The 20,110-nt window shown below is 34.1% G+C and overlaps 1 protein-coding gene across 1 annotated transcript in view; it reads right to left on the bottom strand.

Annotated features, from left to right (window-relative positions):
* Nucleotides 1–7,244: 7,244 nt before the first annotated feature.
* Nucleotides 7,245–20,110, bottom strand: part of LOC140153311 (dual specificity mitogen-activated protein kinase kinase 5-like) — a 99,776-nt gene continuing 86,910 nt past the window's right edge. The window contains exons 16-21 of the mRNA XM_072176037.1: nt 16,782–16,853; nt 15,124–15,150; nt 14,108–14,134; nt 11,473–11,505; nt 9,879–9,940; nt 7,245–8,664 (exon numbers count right to left, since the gene is read on the bottom strand). Coding sequence (XP_072032138.1) covers nt 8,508–8,664; nt 9,879–9,940; nt 11,473–11,505; nt 14,108–14,134; nt 15,124–15,150; nt 16,782–16,853 — 378 coding nt within the window. The 3' untranslated portion in view covers nt 7,245–8,507. The remainder of the gene's footprint in view (nt 8,665–9,878; nt 9,941–11,472; nt 11,506–14,107; nt 14,135–15,123; nt 15,151–16,781; nt 16,854–20,110) is intronic.

Here is a 20,110-nt window from a genome sequence, read left to right as displayed (position 1 = left end):
AATTAGCATATATGAATATTCATGAGGTAGGCGTGGCGAATTAGCATATTTGAATATTCATGCAATGGGCGTGGCTAATTAACATATTTGAAGAAAATTTTGAAGAAAAAAGTTGAAAAAAAAATGAAAAAAATTTCAAAATAAAATTTTCATAAAAATATTTCAAAAAATAAATTCCCCAAAAAAAAAAAATAAAAAAAACATTAAAAAAAAAAAATTTTCGTTACACAATTTGTTACGTTTTGATGCATTTCGGAATAAAAAGACTATGATTCACGCGGTCGAAAGTTAAGGGAGTCAAGTGCCGCCATTTTGAAATTGAAGCTCCGCCATTTTGTATCGGAAGTGCGCCATTTTGTACCAGATTTTATGTCAGAGTTAAATTTGAAATAATTCGTTACGCTTCGACGCATTTCACGCCGCAATGATGCTTTTTTAAGCAATTTGATACGCTTTGACGCATTTTACGACGCAATGACGCATTTTGGACGCAATTTGTTACGCTTTGACGCACTAATTAGTTACGCGATCGACGATTTCGTTACGCTTTGACGATTTCATTACGTGATCGACGCATTTCATTACACGATCGACGCATTGGTGTATTTTGTCGTATGTGATGGTGGTGGGAGGAGGGGATAGGAGAACCGGTTTTATCCGGTTCTAACTGGTTTCATCCAGTTCTATGTCACACCGATCATGACCTAGTTAAGATATTTTTATACGGGTACATGGACACGTTCGTCAAAGGGTCGCTCCGGGTCAAGCATCACTTCCCTGTCGAGGGTCGCTTCCGTGTAGCATGGTCAGGGCTCTTTAAAAGTTTTACCTCGATACGTAGTATAGAACGAAAAATACGATATTTCCCTAGACAAAATGAATTTCTTAAGCGCATAGACCTTTCGACCCCTCGACCCCCGCGGATAGCTCGTAATTCGACCCTTACCGTACATATCGAGTTTGAAGCCGATACCTTCCGTAATACGGCCGATACGACGCGTTATTTTAGGCAATTTTTTTTCCTTATATTTAAAATTTTGGTGTTTCTAGAACAAAAACGGGTCATTTCGTGTCAAAGGTCACTTCCGGGTCAAGGGTCATTCTGATTTTTTTTTTTTTTTTTTTGAAATTTTTTTGAAATTTTTTTTGAAATTTTTTTTTTTGAATTTTTTTTTGAATTTTTTTTTGTTGAAATATTTTGTTGAAATTTTATTTTGAAATTTTTTTTTCATTTTTTTCAACTTTTTTCTTCAAAATTTTCTTCAAATATGTTAATTAGCCACGCCCATTGCATGAATATTCAAATATGATAATTAGCCACGCCTACCTCATGAATATTCATATATGCTAATTAGCCACGCCCACCTCATGAATATTCAAATCGACCTTTGACCCGAAAGTGACGTCATCGTGACCCATGACCTTTGACCTTGCTTGACCTTTGACCCGGAAGTGACGTCATCGTGACATTTGACCTCGGTTGACCTTTGACCCGGAAGTGACGTCATCGTGACCTTTGACCTAGCGTACAAAAAAGACTACACTTACTACTGAAGGACATTCCTCGTATTCAGAATGCAATTTGATAAGTCTGATGTGCTCTCATGTCCCAGAAAAAAAACTGTGCAAACGTTGCTATCCGAGCCCTAAAACAACCAAAAAAATGTTTGATCACAAATAAATAGACAAAATAATAAATAACACATGGTAATGTTTTGAAGTTCTTTATTGAAATATATAGTCTACTTCTAATCATGTCCACTTATATTTTACTTTAAAAATTTACCAATATGGTACATACACAATAGGCTATTGTACATAATATTTGTACATATATGAATGATGTAGTTACAATAAAAGCAATAAAGCAAAATTAATCAATATTATTGGTAGAATTCATTTTTGTTTCAAGTGATCTTAAAATAATTAGTCAATTGAGTTCAATTTTGATTAGATTTAACAATAATATGAAGCGAAACAATGAGAATTGATTTGTCCAACAATAGATTAATTTTGCTTGATTGTATCACAATCTAAAACAAATAACATTCATTACTGTCATCATATTTCTTATATGTTACAAATAAATATTGAATTGCAAATGAAGACAATACTTGTGAATAAATACAGATACACTTGTCCATTATTTTGTTACAATAAATAAGCAATAAACATAATATACGTCAGGACACAGTTGCACAGTTCCTATTGTTTCCCATTAATCACAAATTTGGGGACTTAACTGGTGCTCAAAATGTTAAATAACATGAACAATTGAACACTTTCCCAACATGATTGTATAATTTTTAACTTCCATATTTAAGCATGATCCCATTGTAATAGAACAATATTGACAACATACAATATTGACCCATTCCATCTCCATTGAATCAAGTTGGAAAGGCATCTGGTGATGCTTCACTCGAACCAAACATATTGTATATATGCAAGAGCCTGTTTATCCTGTTAACTTCTCCCATTATATGTCCATACCAGACAGCCAAACAGGCAGCCAAACAAACAACCAGGCAGGCAACCATCTGGATAATAACAAGAGCCCCACATATGTGTGGGGCCAAAAATCAGAACTTGTTCATCCTATATTAACCCAGAGAACTAAGTATAATAATTTTCAAAAATCAGAACTGTTCGGATTGGAACCAGCACATACTCATGATTTCATGTAATTGAGTTCACCACCACATGCCACAACAGCTCATGGCGGATCTGCCGGTGAATTAAACATGAAATGATTTTTTTAATCAAACATTTCTTCTATAATACATGTCCAATTGAAACACTTTATGGGACGTTTCAAGAGCTAAGCATTAAAACAGTAAGTGTGTCAGCTTAGCTCTTGAAAGTGTACAGAAGAAATGTTTGACTAAAGTTTGTTTGTCCTGATGAACTTATTCTTTCATGTTTCACGGCCAAGTAAATTAATTATAAGTTCAATTTCACCGTGCTGTAGGTCAGAAAAGTTCGCTATGGTGCTTCTTAATAAGGATATTGCAAAGGTCAAATACAGTAACCCCGGACAGTAACCCTATACATGTTGCATGGTCTTGCCAATTTGCCTGCTATTTGCACAGATGATTGGCAACCTATTCATTCATGTACTCATTTTATCGAAGAAGTACTTCCTTGAGTCCTTTTTGATTGTGATTTGATCATTATCTGGTATTGGTTACAAAATCTGACAAGTCACAAATCATACAATTTTAAATGACTTTCACATCACGTTTCAGTTACACTGACATTACAATGTATATGATGGTGGGTATATCTTTGCAGGTCTCTTTGTTTCATAAATCTGTCTGAATGCATGTAATCATGATTTCTTACTGGATGGTCAGTGCAAAATTGTTTTCCTAATTAGCTACTTTTGTTTTAAGCATGATTTATTGGACATTTACTTTTTGATGATCTTGACTAGGAATATTAAATAATTGAATACCTTGATACTCTATAACAATATGCTGTACGTGTGCAACAATTAGAAAACTAAAAAAGTACATTGTTTAGTTCCAAGTCCAAAACTATCATTTATTCCAGCTATCCAGTGACACTTCATTAATTTTCCTGGACCTTCAGATGCATAGGTATTATCATATTAGCAATAATTGATAACTTGAATAACCATCTAAGGAAACCACCACTTCCATAGATATACACATTAAACATGAGTTTGTCACAAAATGTGGACAAATTACTTTAACATACACTTACTACATTGGACCATTACAGTAGAAATCCAAACAACCCCTATGGAAGACATGTTCTTTTATCTCTCACACAGGGATGTGGACTGTGGATTTCAAATGGAGTCACCCATTCAGGTAACCCCATTTGAAATACACACTCATTGTGTGGAAGATTAAGGTCATGTCTACCATACAGGGGTTGTATCATGGGTTTCAACTGGAATAACCCATTCCATAGTTCTTTAATGAAGGCCTGTTCTTTGAATTATAAAATGTCCTGTCAGTACCCAAGGTGACAGTTTAAAACAGTGTATGTCAGTTTTAAAACATTCTTGTCTAATAAGTACAAGCATGCACAAAGCAAGTTTTCCTTTATACAGAAATTGTTTCAGTATTACAGATAACTGTGCTATGCCTACAGAACACAGATAAATCACTCTTCTTGTTCACGTCTGTTGTACATATATCCATTCTTTTAAGCTGCATTTAGATATAAAATGTTATGCCTGCAAAAGTAATCCAAAAACTCAATTGGTAATTTCTCATTGTAACATTCTTCAAACATGTTTTTTAAGGGAACAATATCCCAACCACAGATTTTTTTTTAAAGACCTGGATTTTTACAGCAAACCTGTTCCCCCTACCCCAAGGTCATTCCTCCCCTGTCTCACTGAGTCTCATTTCATTAAACTATAATACTAAAGAGTATCAAACAAATAAGCTAGGGGTACAAATCTCAACCCAATACCATTACTAATTGTCCTTGTGCCCTACAGGGGCAAATGTCACAATACTTGGCAACTTGGTGAACTTATTTCAGTGATATTGATGAAACTTGACATGAGTTGGAAGCAGGCTTGCTATTATATCAACACAAGCCACTTTGACAATAACTGTAAGGTCGATGGTCACACTAATATTTAGATATCATTTTGGGCGAGAGGAAATCAAGGCCTGCTAGAAGCGGCATTATGACCTTTGACCTTATTGTTTGTCTTGGAAGGACAGAGACAGCTGGTACAACACCAAACTGTTTATCAGAGAAATTTGGTACTTTTTGCCAATGTAACATGTGCATTGCCTAAACAGAAAATTGTGTTTTAATTTGCTGATTGAATCACAAAATGAAACATACGCATCTTATTTGCTGAAAAAACCCTGTAGCATCAAGTGACCATGGTGTGACATGGTCCTTTTTATGTGGAGAGGGTAAAAAACTGTTTGCATCTGAAAAGGCTGAACTTCCCTGGCAGAAACTGTACTTGCTATAAAGAATACTCTATACTATGAACTGCCTCACCTAGCTGGGTACACTTTATGACCCATTGGCACTTTCACATTCAAAGGAAAGGTTACGATGGACTTGGACTTACGATGGACTTATATGAAGCCTAATAAATGCTATAGACAAAATATTAAATTTGTGTACATCGTGGAACATTCAACTACGCTTGTTACTCCGCGACTAATCATGCTAACTACACTGCAGCATAACGCTACTCTCACGCGTCCATATTAGCGAGGCTATCTGCGTACAACTTTTTACTACGCACAGCCACGCAAAGAGTATGTTCCACGATGTACAAGAATTTGATAATTTTTCTATAGTGAAATGTATTCCCTTATTTGAATCTCTTTTGAAGCCATAACGTACAATCTTATAATATGGATTGGTTAACTTTTTCAAACCTGAATTTTTAGCTATATTTGTAATGTTTACACATGTCCCAACTTACATATTGAATCAGCCATATTTGTTGTGTTTGTATGTCAACATGCAACAGAGCAATTTTGACATTATAGTGATCCATGTTAAACAGCCAAAATAGTCACTATTTTCAGCTTAAAATGGACAGACATCCTTCCTAACAGTTATCACTAATATTATTTCAGCAGTTTGCATAAATAACAAAATTAAAATTTGATGGAAATTATATATTATGGCTTTGAGACTCTTTTAGAAATTACATTCCCAGCAAACACAAAACATTTTATATCATTCTAAACAGATTCTATTTTGGGTTTTGGAAAAAATGTTTTAATAAGATTAAATGTCAGGATATATAAAGGTCATAAAAAAAACCACTTTAACAACATTTTAAAAATATTGTCAAAATGTTATGGTAAAATGGGTTTTTCTTGCAAACATATGTTGCCAAATATTTTGACATCACTATGTCAACATTATGTTAGAATATTTGCAGTAAGTTTTCTTACCTTCTGCGAATATTGTCGAAAACGTTTTTTGTTTGCTGGGACTTTTACAATTTTGTACATAATGTGAATTGACATGAAAACTCAAATATCAAAACAGGTGGAAATGCTATGTAATATTTACATCAGAGAGATCTTACATTTACTTTGTGCAACAAGCAAATCACACTAGAAACATCACAATCATACAATTCAGTATGAGGCACATTATATCAAGGTGAATATGAATAAACCAAACCCACATACACACACACACCCCTAACACACCCACACACAACTGAAAAAGAGATAGTAGTTAAGGATTTGATGATAAGGCAATGGCTGAGAAAAGCGCCATCATAGGAGACATAAGAGGCATAGGAACATGCCAAATCTGGTTCACATGTAATGACTGATTTTCAGATTTTGTATAAAATACATGTTTGCATTTATAACAAATTGGTACTATACCTATCAACTGCTTAAATGTACACTGAAAAACATTGCATTCACTTTGCTGATGATTAAGCAACATTATCAGATAAGTATTGTTATAACACACCATGGTTGGAAGTTGAAGCTTCAAATACATTTTACTTGCACATTTAATGGTACAAGTTCTGTAAACGAGAATGATACTGCAGTTGCTTACATATCTCACTTTTAAAACATCTGTCTGTTAGCTACTATGTATCTTTATCCCAACAATGTGTGTGAAAAGTGATGAACCCAGCAAACACAAAACGTTTTACATAAAATGTTTAAATGTCAGGTTAAATAAAGATTATGAAATATTTATAAGCATTCAGAAAACTTTTTTGAAAAATTAATACAAAACATTCTAACATAATGTTATTAGGAGTTTAAAAATATATTTTGCAAAAATGTTTGCCAAATAATATTTTATAATAACATATTGGCAACGTTTTATGTTATTTCATATAAAACAATTTAAAAAAAATGTTTTCATGAATGCTATATAACCTAACATTTAAATGTTATTAAAAAGTTTTGACCAAACCGCAACAAGTTCATGTTTATAATGTTTAAAAAACATTTTTTTTTAAATTTGTGTTTGCTGGGGAAGTCACTCTTTCTGGCATACCACTATCTTAATAAATGATGGCTTTAACCATGGTACATTAAACACATCATATTCATTTTAAGAAATACAGATACACTTAGAAAAAAACTTTCCAACATATTTCATGCATGATGGCTTCCACTTCTTTTTTGAAGGGAAAAAATGTTGCATCTTAAGTTTGTGAAGGTTGTCATTTACCCAGGTATATATTCAACAAAAAATAGAACAAGGCAAAAATCAAATGTTGTGTTTACCTCCCCGACTGGTAAAAAGTGACAAAAAAGTGTTAAATGTACAAATAAATACTGACTGTCCAACCTCAACATTTTCCCCTTGAGATGGCAATGCAGGATTTTTTGTCCTAATATATCTGGGACCTGCTTCACAAAGATTGATCTAATAGGGATTGCATGTGGTAAATCTACTGTAAGATCGATTATGTCTTTTTGAAACAGGGTCCTGATCAACTCAACTGAAGTTTGATTGGAGTGGCCACAGTAACACATCTACAACTCATGTGTAATTTGTTATGTGAGAACAACTATCAGTCAATATTGTGTGGCCTGCCACATAATTTTGGTGGCAGCAACAAAGTTTGTCTCAACTAAGCCCTAAGGCAACACCACTTTGTCACAGATCAATGACCAAATTATTACTGTCAGACTATCAGTTAGTCTGAAGATGTGTCTGTTTGTTTGTTTGTTTTAGATGATCCTCTCGAAGGAAATCAGGAGTAAACTCATGTGGGTAGGGTCACTACTCATGTCTGGATCTACACCAAGCTGGCATCCTCCCAATTATAAATCAGGTCTGCATACAAGTCTCAAGTCAGTGGTTAGTTTGTGTAAACTTTAACATCTTTCTGAAAATAATTTTTTCCAAAAAGTGACTTGACAAATCCATTTTTGAGTCTAGGATCAGATATGATACTGTAGCCACTCCAATAAAAGGTAAGTCCAGTTAAAGTCCCATTCAGTGATCTCAGCAAAAGTGTAAAAAAAATGTTTATAAATTGCTTAAAAGTGAAGGATAGGTCATGCAAATTGTCATTTGGTATTTTTGAAATGAAAAATTTGGCAAAAAACGGCAGTATTGACGAAGTTGGCGCCCTATTCAAATACATGTAGCTAATTTATATACTGTCAGTATATAAATTACAGATTCATATAAATGCCTTATTTTTGTTTTAAATACACAGATTTCGACTGAACCACTAGCAGGATATGTTAGCACATCCATGACAATGGATACCAAAAGCTTAATTTTTTTTAATGATTTTTACGATTGCCCGAATGAGCAAATCACTGAAAGGGCCTTTAATCAAATTTACAGTTATAATTCAGTTTCCATTTGACAAACAAACCTATTCTGCAGTTGAAGTAATTTAATTTACCAATGCAGTTAACCACATTGATTGCTTGAAAATAGCATTGTTTTCCACACCAGCTTAACATATCTCGTTTGAAATAATACTAACTGATTGCACTAAATTGTTCCTAATACATGTAGCTCCCAGGAGGTAATTGCTATAAACCTTTGGACTCTCCATGGAATCGTAACTCTTGTAGTTGTTGACATACCCATTCAGCAATGATTTGTTTGTTACCATCATCATATGACCTGATGAATGTGTGTTGTAATAAGGCACCTGGTTGAGGGCGCTTTCGAGTGATTTTTTGCATGCTGAAAGAATGAAACATATCCAAACATCAGTTTAATCAGTTTAAAAAAATAAATAAATAAACAGAGGTAGTTGTCCTGAGCAATTCTGCAGTTGTGGATTTTATTTATAAGGATAATGAAGGAGCATTTCTAGTAAAGTAGTAATTCGTATAAAAATTTACAATGCAATCATCATTTTTTCATACACTCTTAGATAGAGAGAACCAAAGATAGAGAAAAGCCAGGAGTGCATTAATTATGTATAATGCACTAGCGCAAACTCTGATGTGTACGTGCTTTCTGACGCATTCATTTTTCTTGCTGGTTGATATATTTATTGATGAGCTTAATTCATATTTGCTTGCATAACACTGTGTATACTTTCAGTCATCTGGGATTTGATCAATTAGTAGATAATTAAATCTGGTCAACCAGAAAAACTCACTTTTGGTCAGATGGAATCACCGACGTTTCGGCTAAAACCTTTGGCCTTCAGCTGGGTGGATGATTTAGGGTCATCCGAGGTCAATCGATGAGGAAGTTGCTTGATGACCCGATCCCAACCATGTGACAGATTCACTCTAACGGCGTTGACGACGTTGTCATTTTGGACCGTGAACCCTGTTGGTTCGAACGGGGAGTCAAAGAAGCAGAGTGGGTACGAGCCGAACAACCGTCACTCAACAGGAGCGAGGGCGTTAGAGTGAATCTGTCACATGGTTGGGATCGGGTCATCAAGCAACTTCCTCATCGATTGACCTCGGATGACCCTAAATCATCCACCCAGCTGAAGGCCAAAGGTTTTGGCCGAAACGTCGGTGATTCCATCTGACCAAAAGTGAGTTTTTCTGGTTGACCAGATTTAATTATCTACTAATCATATTTGCTTGCATTTTTCAACATTTCAGTGACAATTTTGTTATAAAAATAGCAAAAATCACAGGCTTTGTTTCTTGTGTATGAAGTAGGTAAATAAATGTGTATAAAATTGTACAAAATAATGCACTTGTACTGAGATATTGATGCATCTATGCATTCCCTCTGAGGGGCTTGTGCATCAGATGCATCAACATCTCAGTACGCATGCATTATTTTGTGCAACTTACTTCACTCTCAACAAGTGATACAAATTTATTAACCTACAATTCATATCACTCATGTGAAGGTGTTACTTCTGTAAAGCTTTAAACAAATGAATACTGAATTTCTTTCTTTCCAATGTCAGTAATACTTACCACTGTGCTACAAAGTCTACAAATGGTGCAGAGAAGTGTTCTTTAGGAAGTGCTGGTGGATTCTGAAATCAACAAAACAATCATGTTTAAATGGCTTACCACTTAAACACCAGTCTTTTTATGAAAAACATGCAAAGCTCATTAAGATTATATGTGACGTGTCATGTCAAAAAGAGACACTTTTGGGCAGGATCGTAAATGGAGAAATAGCCAAAAATCTGCCCGGGGTGATTTTTTCACAATGTGGATTTGTTGCAAATTTGTGATGTCATTAATGCTAAAAATATTGTCTGATAGTTTCAGACTGGAATATAACTGGCATCTTGTATTTTTTGAGACATTTGTCAAGGTCATTCCTACTCTCAACATTGTCAATAATATTTTTAAAGGCCGATATCTCAATTTCCAATTTTATAATACCATAACTTACGAACTCAATATCTTCGCTTAGGAATATCCGATTTCATTGGGGAAACAGCGTTGTGGAGCAAAATATCTCTATATTTAAGATATGCAAAAACCTCAAAATTGATAACCTGCCCAAAAGTGTCTCCTTTTGACATGACACATTACATATGTGATGTGATCAAGCAAAATCAGCCAGAAGTCGGAAATACTGATCTTGAGATATAGCCAAGCAAAGGAAATATTTCCTTTTGTTTCCTATTGTTTTGGAAACTCTAAAACTGTTCATATCTTTTGAACTAGTTGTCCAATTTCAATGGGGTTTTCTGCAAAATGTAGCTTTGCGAATGCTTGAATCCAATAAGAAACTGAAAATTGAATATGACCGACTTCAGACTGATTTTGCTTGATGAACCTCATATGGTTGGTGTTAACAATAATTGAATAATAATCATCATAGTTCAAAATAAGAGCTACATTTGAAAAATGACAGACAGATATTTACATGGGTTATTGGTGGATTACAGAAAAAATAGTAATCTGTAAATTCAATTACTGTTTGAAGGGAGTCATATTATGGTTGCCCCGATATCATTACTGTCCCTACTCAAGGATATATATGTATATAGTTCCCCCACAGCAGTTTGATCATGTCACACATCTAAATTTGAGGACATGCAATTTTCTCAGATTGGACTGGCACTTCATGACTTGCAAATCCTTCCTAGATCCTGCTGTCAATTACATCTAAAGAGCATGACCCATTTCTGTTAATAGTGATATAACCTGCTTGTAAATCATTTATAGCACGTCTTTATTTGTCACAAAACTTAATCTTTCACAAATGACATCTCACTCGCTATATTTCACACATTCATTATTCAATGATTGAATTTTCATGACATGGTTTATTTGAAAATTGAGAAGATAAACAGCAATGAAAATTGCAACTTCTAGAAAGTTTGTAAAACATACCACCATACCACATAGTTGTCAATTTAAAGGAGGTCAGCTTAGTCATGCCCAGAAGCATTCCTTGTACCAAGTCCCTACATTTATACAAGGCATGCATGGTACCTAAGCAGGTACAAATATTTGGTTGGGTTGATTCTGAAACCAAATTTGAAATCATCTGACTTTTGCAAGATAAACCCTATTGACTTTCATTAGATTCTAGTAATCTACTCACCTCATGTACTATGCACTGTAATAGATCAATTGCCTGAAAAATGCAAAATAAGATTAGGTCAGTTTGTAGCAGAAAATCAATTGCAACATTACATCTTGGGGGGAAAACTCATCAAACACAGTCATGAAACAGATATGGAATTTACTGATACAGCAATGACACAGTGCTAAAAGATGACATTTGCTTTCTGACTTTCCAAATGCATTTGAGAATTTAGAGGTTAATTAGATATTTTTGAAAGAGATATATACAACTTGTCCAAAATATAATACCAATTCAAGTCTTATTCCAGTCCATGTTTATGCCTCAACCAGGGCTTCAAGCCAGCCCTTGCAAAAATATAGGAATAATATAAGAACATTATGAATGAAAATATAGGACAAATATAGGACATCATAAGTCAAATACAGTGGGTATCAGATACCAGTTACTATTGTTACAGGGTAAAGTCCCATAGATTTTTGCATGATGGGTGCATCATTTTGGACTGGTGTAATGTCTATAAATAATATACTGGGAAAAAATAGAGGCTAGTAAAACTACCTGCTGACTTGCTGAAAATTTACAACAACTGTGTGTGAATTTCCTAAATTTTGAAAAAATATGAAAATTATTCTGTCGGTCCAACATCAGGGCTATCTCTAGTCTCGGGCCCAAACTGCATGTGACTCCCGGTTTGTTATGAACGATAGAAACCGGCTGTGAAGGAGGCTACATAGCGATGTTGTTGGAGTGACATTCAATTCGGAAAAAAGCACTCGACCATGGAATTTAATTTTAAGTTTGTCAGTATATACACGGTAAATCCTGTAAGTTTCTTCCACTCTGTAGACTTAGAAATGGTTGTTTGATTCCATTGACTATTTGCGATAAAAATTTACACAACACCAATGACAGAAATCATCAACAAAAATCGAATCAAGGACTTGTTTTCACTCGACCGTGAGTCGCATCATCAACCGGAAGTGACGTGACACGGACCGACAGAATAGGGCATTTTGTAACAAAATAAAATAGGAAAATATGGGAAGATCTCAAAAACATAGCAAAAATAGAAAATATAGGGCCGCTGGAGCCCACTTGAAGCCCTGCTCGATTACTGCATTACAAGAACATCTGAGGTTTGTGAACTATATGAATTAAAAAAGACTAATATCAATTGTCACCGGTGAAGATGCAAGCATATTAGGAAGATTCTTCAAATTATCAAATATGTCATGATAAAGTCCTTTAACACTAATCTCACACTTAATTACATTTCAATGCACAAACTATGAAAACTTTTACTCTACAACATATGGTCAAAGTATTTATTGAATGTAGGTTGTTGAACCCCCAATGGAAAGTGATGCTCTTTTAATGTATACCAACACAGTATATAGAGCATGTAATGATCTTCATAGAGTTCTGGGACTGTCTACATGTAAATGCTGCCAAGGAATCAGTTACCAAACTCTACTTGTAAACCCCCAAGGTGTGGCTTATTTCTTGGTTGTAATCTCAAAAGAGGATGAATTCTCTGGTTGAATTTACAGGTGCATACATATAGCTTGTTAACCTTTCCCTTCAAACATGTGGTTATGTTGTGTTCAATGAACAGCATCACTCTACACAGTGTTAGGGAAGTACCAACCCTTATTTTACCTGTTTGTAATTATTATTATTACCATATTTTGTCCTAACTAATTTTTACTAATTGATAACTATCAATTCATAATCAAATAGACACTAAAGAATCAAGGTCATTCCATACATGCATTCATATATGAGGAAGCTAAGATTAAAGGGCCAGCTGTTGTTTAGAGATGCCCATGACAAGACAGTCCATCATTTACTGGTGATACAGGTGCACACTGAATACACACACACATAATACCATCACACATAGTACCACCAGGAAATCAAGATATTCCCATCAGGTAGATGAAAAAGAACACTCAATTATGGCTTTGGTTTAGAGATAACTCTATCACAATCTGGGGCTGATTTCACACATACAGGTTTAACGGGAGACTACATTAAAGCCAAAAGCTATCTAATTTTAATTATATTAAAATGTTCTCAAACAAATCCAAATAAAGGTGATGTTAACATACCTCAATGACAATGACTAACATCACCTTTATTTGGATTTGTTTGAGAACATTTTAATATAATTTTAATGGACAATCCTGATGAATCTATTTGCGGGTATCTAATTTTAAGCATGCATTTATTCAGTTTTTCTTTGCCTCTTTCTAGTTCTATTTTTTCTTGCTTTTAACTGTAATTGCCATCATACGTTTACATGCTAAGCTAGCCTGGACTATAAATTTTCCATGGGCCAAATCATGTATCCCTTACAGACCAACCTAGGTAAACACACAAACACACAAATATAAAATAGATCATAAGTCTTTGTGAAATGACCCATGATTGGTTTACACAATTTAGGTACTAATGCATATTTGTGAAAATGGCTCCTAGTTATCTGTTGGTCCCCAATGCGGGGATCACGACTGGCAAATACTGATTAAATGTACACGTTAGGCTGGCTGGATGCCTGGAGGGTGGTTTTCATGAAGTAATTTCATGGGAGAATTGAGATGTGAGTTGACGAAAACAAGGTCATGCAGAGTGGAAATGACATACTTACAGATAGCTCTTGCTCTCGTGGCGTTACCTGTAAAAATGAAGAAAATCTTGCATTTAGAATATAGTTGAACCATATCACAAAAAAAATGACCATATTACGTTTTCCAAGACAATGACTTAAAATTTGTGCTTCAAATGTTCAAACTGAAATAGCAAAGCCCAATGATGTTTTGCACAATTTTGTTTGTGTCATTGGGCCCAACATTGTTGCAGTGCTAATCTTTTGAGGGGTAAGGTGTGAAGCCAGAAACATGAAAAATCTACTTTTTTTTTTGAATTTTTTGATTTTTGTGACTCGATTGTCAGAAAACATGCCGCAATACATGTAGTTTGCTCGTTTTCTTTGATCTCCAATTGATACTAAATGACTGATTGATTAGGATTGAGCTAATTTGACAGAACTTGATAACATTTTCTTAATCCAAAAAAAATCAGTGCTGTATTTTTCGGGAATGGGGAGTAGTTACAAGACAAGATTGCTACTTTCCTTCCAGACCATTCAGGTGTTGGGTTGTTTTAGGTAAAGTGTTTATAACAATGCAGGCCTATTCACCAATTAATGAACCAGAACACCTTGATATTGATCAAAATTCACATTTTCACTGTTCAATCATGAAAAGCGTCAGAATTAGTATAAACAATTTTATTGTTTACAGTACTTATGAATGATGGCTGTATGACATTAGTTTGCTTATTATCAATGAGGATGCTATGAACTTTTGTGTCTGAATATCTAATAAGTAAATCAATATCAATTGATAGAGCTAAATCAACCTAGGTTTTGCAGGCTTATATAATTTGGATTTGATGAGCCAAACTAGTTATGTAAGATGATTATTGCCTGAATATGAAATTGCCTGAAAGATATTCTAACATTTTCCAGCGCAGCTGTTCTCATAATTTACCAACTGAAGTTTCATGCCTGTGGTGATTTCTTGTTTCGCCGTTTCGCAGTAATTATTGCCCCAAATAAAACATATTTGTGTTTTATACAATTTTGAGTGAAACAATACTTACAGGATATGGAAATCTTCCCATTGCCATCTGTAAAAAAAGTGAATTAAAACATTAAATTATCTTTGGAAAATTCAAGATCTGAATGTCTGTAAAGGTGTACTACCTAACCTGTGCATCTTTATGTACACTCATAAAACCATACAGCATTGTATATAATAACCCTAAGAATACATTCTAAGTCAAAGTGTAGCAAGCATAGAAATCAAATCAAACAATATCATACTCAAAATCTGAGTGAAATATAATAAATATCTTTTCCAGGCATAATTGCAAAGTAGAATCATTTGATAGTTCAAGTTCACTATTCTTTTCTCTTATTCTTCAATTTATTTGATGCAGTGAATTTCATATTTTCAATCCCTACTCATAAGGCACATTTATAATAATGGGTAGCAAAAATCATACACTCCCAAAAATTGACTTGGACCTGATGGTTAATAGATGTGTTTCATAACATAATGATATTATTAATATTAAACATCTAAAAGTAACTTTCTGCTCCAATTAAAAAAAAAATTACACTTCCATAGCCAATACTGATATGTTAGATATGTTTCCTTTCGACCAATGAGGCTAAGCATTACCAACTTATTAGGCTCAAGAAAAAAATGTTAAACAATATCATTAATTTACCATCTGATTTCAATCAATCAATAGAAACTCCATTATAAGATACTTAACACAATGAATTCACAATTTGCAATTCATTAATGGTATCGTTATCTTAAGGGATCTAGAATGAGCGTTTATGGCGTTTCGACAGTATTTTTTGTGGGACATGAGAGCACCTCAGGCGTGTATCGAATTGCATTCTGAATACTGAAACATGTCTTTCTGATATCAAATAATTTTCATTTTTGAAATTCACGATATAATACAAATTTTATGACAAATTATCAAAATTTGATATTTTTCAAATTTTTGATATATAACAGTCCTCGAAGTAAATTTTATAAATCTAATGATATATTCTGAAAGTGTATGTAGCTGGGAGGAAAAGCCGACGATCAATTGAAAATTTTGACCTTTTATATTGAAGATATGGATTTTTTCCCAAAAAGACCTATTTTTTTGGTGTTCTGGGGAAAAAATCCATATCTGCAATTCGAAAGGTCAAAATTTTCAATTGATCGTCGGCTTTTCATCCCACCTACATACACTTTAAGTATAAATCATCAGATTTATAAATTTTACTTGAGTACTGTTAAATATCAAAAATATCAATTTTAATGATTTGCCATAAAATGTGTATTACATTGCTAATTTCAAAAATCAAAATTATTTGATATCAGAAGGACATTCTTCAGTATTCAGAATGCAATTCGATATGTCTGATGTGCTCTAATGTCCCACAATAAATACTGTCCAAACGTTCATACCCCATCCCTTAAAGGGGCACTTTGTGATCCACAGCTTCATCCTTCCCACTAACTCAAAAAAAAAAGTTGAGATTTTTATACCCTCAGAAACCTAGGATTATGTGCATAAGTTTTCTTTCTGATTCAGTCGCTTAACAAAAATACCATCTAATTTGTATTTTGGGGGGCTGTCGACAGCCTGAAATTAAAAGATGAGTAAAATTATATTTCATTAGAGGATAGTGCTATGCTGTTTATTTACTCTATGGGTTCATATCACATTTTCAATACCTATCTCACCTCTAGTAAGAAAAGGCCAAGACTCCAGACTTCTGAGGGCACACCATATTCATCTCCTAACACTCTCTCCGGCTGAAACCCAAGTAAATCACTCCCATATTAAAAAGGTTTCTTACTACTCAGTGCAGTCAATAGATCAAGTGCTAGCAGCATCCAGGTGATTAGACAAGTTATATGCTACTACATGCAAACTACTTCCCTTGATAAACCTGGGTTGCTAATTGGAGAATCTGGCTCCTTAACCTGCTCTGGGACCATAAGAAATTGAATTGCCTTATACAAAATGTTACTCATTATTACCTAGCTGGGGGGTTTACACCCCCCAGCTAGGTATTGTAATCGTTCGGGTTCTTCCGCTGGCAACAAACCACTGTAATCTTCCCGTTTTCTTCCGCTGGCAACAAAGTGAAATTGCACATGTTTTTTACCTAGCTGGGGTTTACACCCCAGCTAGGTATTGTAATCGTTCAGGTTCTTCCGCTGGCAACAAACCACTGTGAAACCCTGACTTGATGCTATGTAAGAATTATTTGACTTGTGAAGATATGGTTTGGCCTTTTTGAATCATTGTTTTTAGCTGCGGGTGTTAGCTGCGGGTAGCAGCTCTATTAATAAGTCACCATGTCTCTCCGTCTGTTAGTCCGTCCGTCCGTCCGTTAGTGCGTTAGTAACAAACGCTAAAAAATGCTGTTACGTCTACATTGTTTGTCGCATGGCTATGATACTTGGTGAGGGGGAGGGCCTATACCGCCCCATACTGGAAAAGAGTTTAGTCCGAAATTTGGGAAAATGAGGGGAAATTGAGGAAGTTAAGGGAAATTGAAGAGAATTAAGGGAAATTGGGATTTTTTGAAGAGAATGAAGGAAATAGAACTTTTTGTTCTTTTTTTCCGAAAATTATTTTTTTTTTGAAATTTTTTTTTCCGAAAATTTTTTTTTTTTGTGAAATTTTTTTTTGTGAAATTTTTTTTTTCCGAAATTTTTTTTTTTTGAAATTTTTTTTTTCCAAAATTTATTTGGTTTCCTAAAAAGTGCGAGAGTGGGGGGCTAGTACAACAAGTCATAAGTAGTTGACCTTTTGACCCGATCTTTTGTTTTTGGCCTTCATAGTTCCAAAATTTTACTTTCAGTACCAGTTCAAGGATTAGGATTTAGCTATATTTCATTTGCAAAACAATATAATACTTTTCCAAAAATAGTGCTATATGAAAAAGTTTCCCCACAGTATGGGCAGATAGCATGAACATGAAAATTTTTTTTTTCCGAATTTTTTTTTTTTCCAAAAATTTTTTTTTGAAATTTTTTTTTCCAAAAATTTTTTTTTTTTTGAAATTTTTTTCCGAAAATTTTTTTTTTTTGTGAAATTTTTTTTTTGAAATTTTTTTTCCAAATTTTTTTTTTTTTTTGAAATTTTTTTTTTTCCAAAATTTTTTTTTTTTGTCTTTTTTTTTTTTTTCAAAATTTTTTTTTTTCCGAATTTTTTTTTTCGAAATTTTTTTTTGAAATTTTTTTTCCGAAATTTTTTTGTTGAAATTTTTTTTTTTCGAAATTTTTTTTTTTTCCGAATTTTTTTTTTTTTTCCGAAATTTTTTTTTTTTTCCTAATTTTTTTTTTCCGAAAATTTTTTTTCAAATTTTTTTTTTTTCGAAAATTTTTTTCCGAATTTTTATTTTTCCCGAATTTTTTTTTCCGAATTTTTTTATCAAACTCAGTGACAATAAACTTGATGAGAAGAGTAACATTTTGGAATATTTTGCATGGATCAGGTCAAAGGTCAGCTGGGGTCAAATCTTCGAATTTCAATATCTGGACATCTGTAAGGGTACGGGCTCAATCTCGGCGACAACCTCATGACCAGGGAACATGTTGGAACATTTTGCAGGGGGCAGGTCAAAGGTCAGCTGGGGTCAAATCTTCGAATTTCAATATCTGGACATCTGTAAGGGGTACGGGGCTCAATCTCGGTGACAACCTCATGACCTGTGGAACATATTGGAACATTTTGCAGGTCAGCTCAAAAGACATCATTCTGGGGCCAAATCTTAGAATTGCGTTATCTGGACATCTGTAAGAGGTACAGGGCTCAAACTCGGTGACAACTCATGACCAGGGGTGAATTATGGAACATCTTGCAGGGGTCTGGTCAAAGGTCATCTGGGTCAAATCTTAGAATTGCATTTTCTGGACATCTGTGAGGAGTACCGGACTCAAAACTCGGTGACAACAAGCCTCATGACAGGGGGACATTTTTGGAACATTTTGCAGGGGTCAGATACCTCCACAACACCAACATGCCCCAGCTAGGTTTGTGGTCTATGACCACCATTTGCCTCTAGTTAATATTGGGCTTTGTTCTGTTATTTATAATAATAGCTTCTAGTGACTCAGACCTTGTGGTGTAGTGTCATAGGCCTTGGTCTCATAATCCATAGGTTGGGGATTTGATTCTCAGTGAAATTTTCTGCTCTTTACTTTATTTATTTTCTTACATAGATAGGGGTAAGTTAGAAAGATGAAATATGAAGTATCAATTTGAACTATAGTATATTCATTATAATGCTGAATAGCTACTCTGTGAGAATGAGATATGTTGTTAAGTCATGGTCCAGGAGTAAGATAAGGGGCCAGAATCTCCAATGTGCAGTCTGGGTTATACCATATGTGACCATCCACCACGAAGTGGTAGTAAAGTCGGCTCTAGATCATTTTCTGTTTATTGCAGATTTTGAAAGAATTCACTTTCAGCTTTAAAATGACACCTCAACCAGCTTCATCTGACATCTGGAAGTGAAGTTATGGTTCATCAAAGGTCAAATTCCTACTATATTTTATATAGAAATCCATATACTGTTTTTGATTGTATCTCAAAATGGAAAATGCCGACTTTACGACCAGTTTGTGGTGGATGGGCACATATTGATTCTCTTGCCACAAAGCTTTTAATACAAAACTGCCATGTTTATTTGTATACCATCAATGTAACAGGAGCATGGGTAAATTTACCACTGATAGAAACTTTCTGTAAAAAGTGGTAACATAATCACATGTTCATTCTGTTGTTTTTTTTAATTCATGATTTTGATTTTTTTTACATAGATCTAAACATACCAGAACATGCTGGCATATTTTTATCACAATAGCTGTGTTAACCGAAAATAGCGCACATTATTATGTGTGAAACTTTCCACTTTAACCATGTTAAAAGTACTTTATTAATATTTTATTGATACAATTATTTCAACTCCTTTAACAGATAATTGTCACTTATTATAGAGGACAAAATATCTATTTAATCACCAACTATATTCTATGTGTTTTTAATATTTGGT

This window comes from Amphiura filiformis, chromosome 5 (assembly GCF_039555335.1).
Source record: "Amphiura filiformis chromosome 5, Afil_fr2py, whole genome shotgun sequence".
NCBI lineage: Eukaryota > Metazoa > Echinodermata > Ophiuroidea > Amphilepidida > Amphiuridae > Amphiura > Amphiura filiformis.
This window is presented reverse-complemented; position numbering and strand designations above follow the sequence as displayed.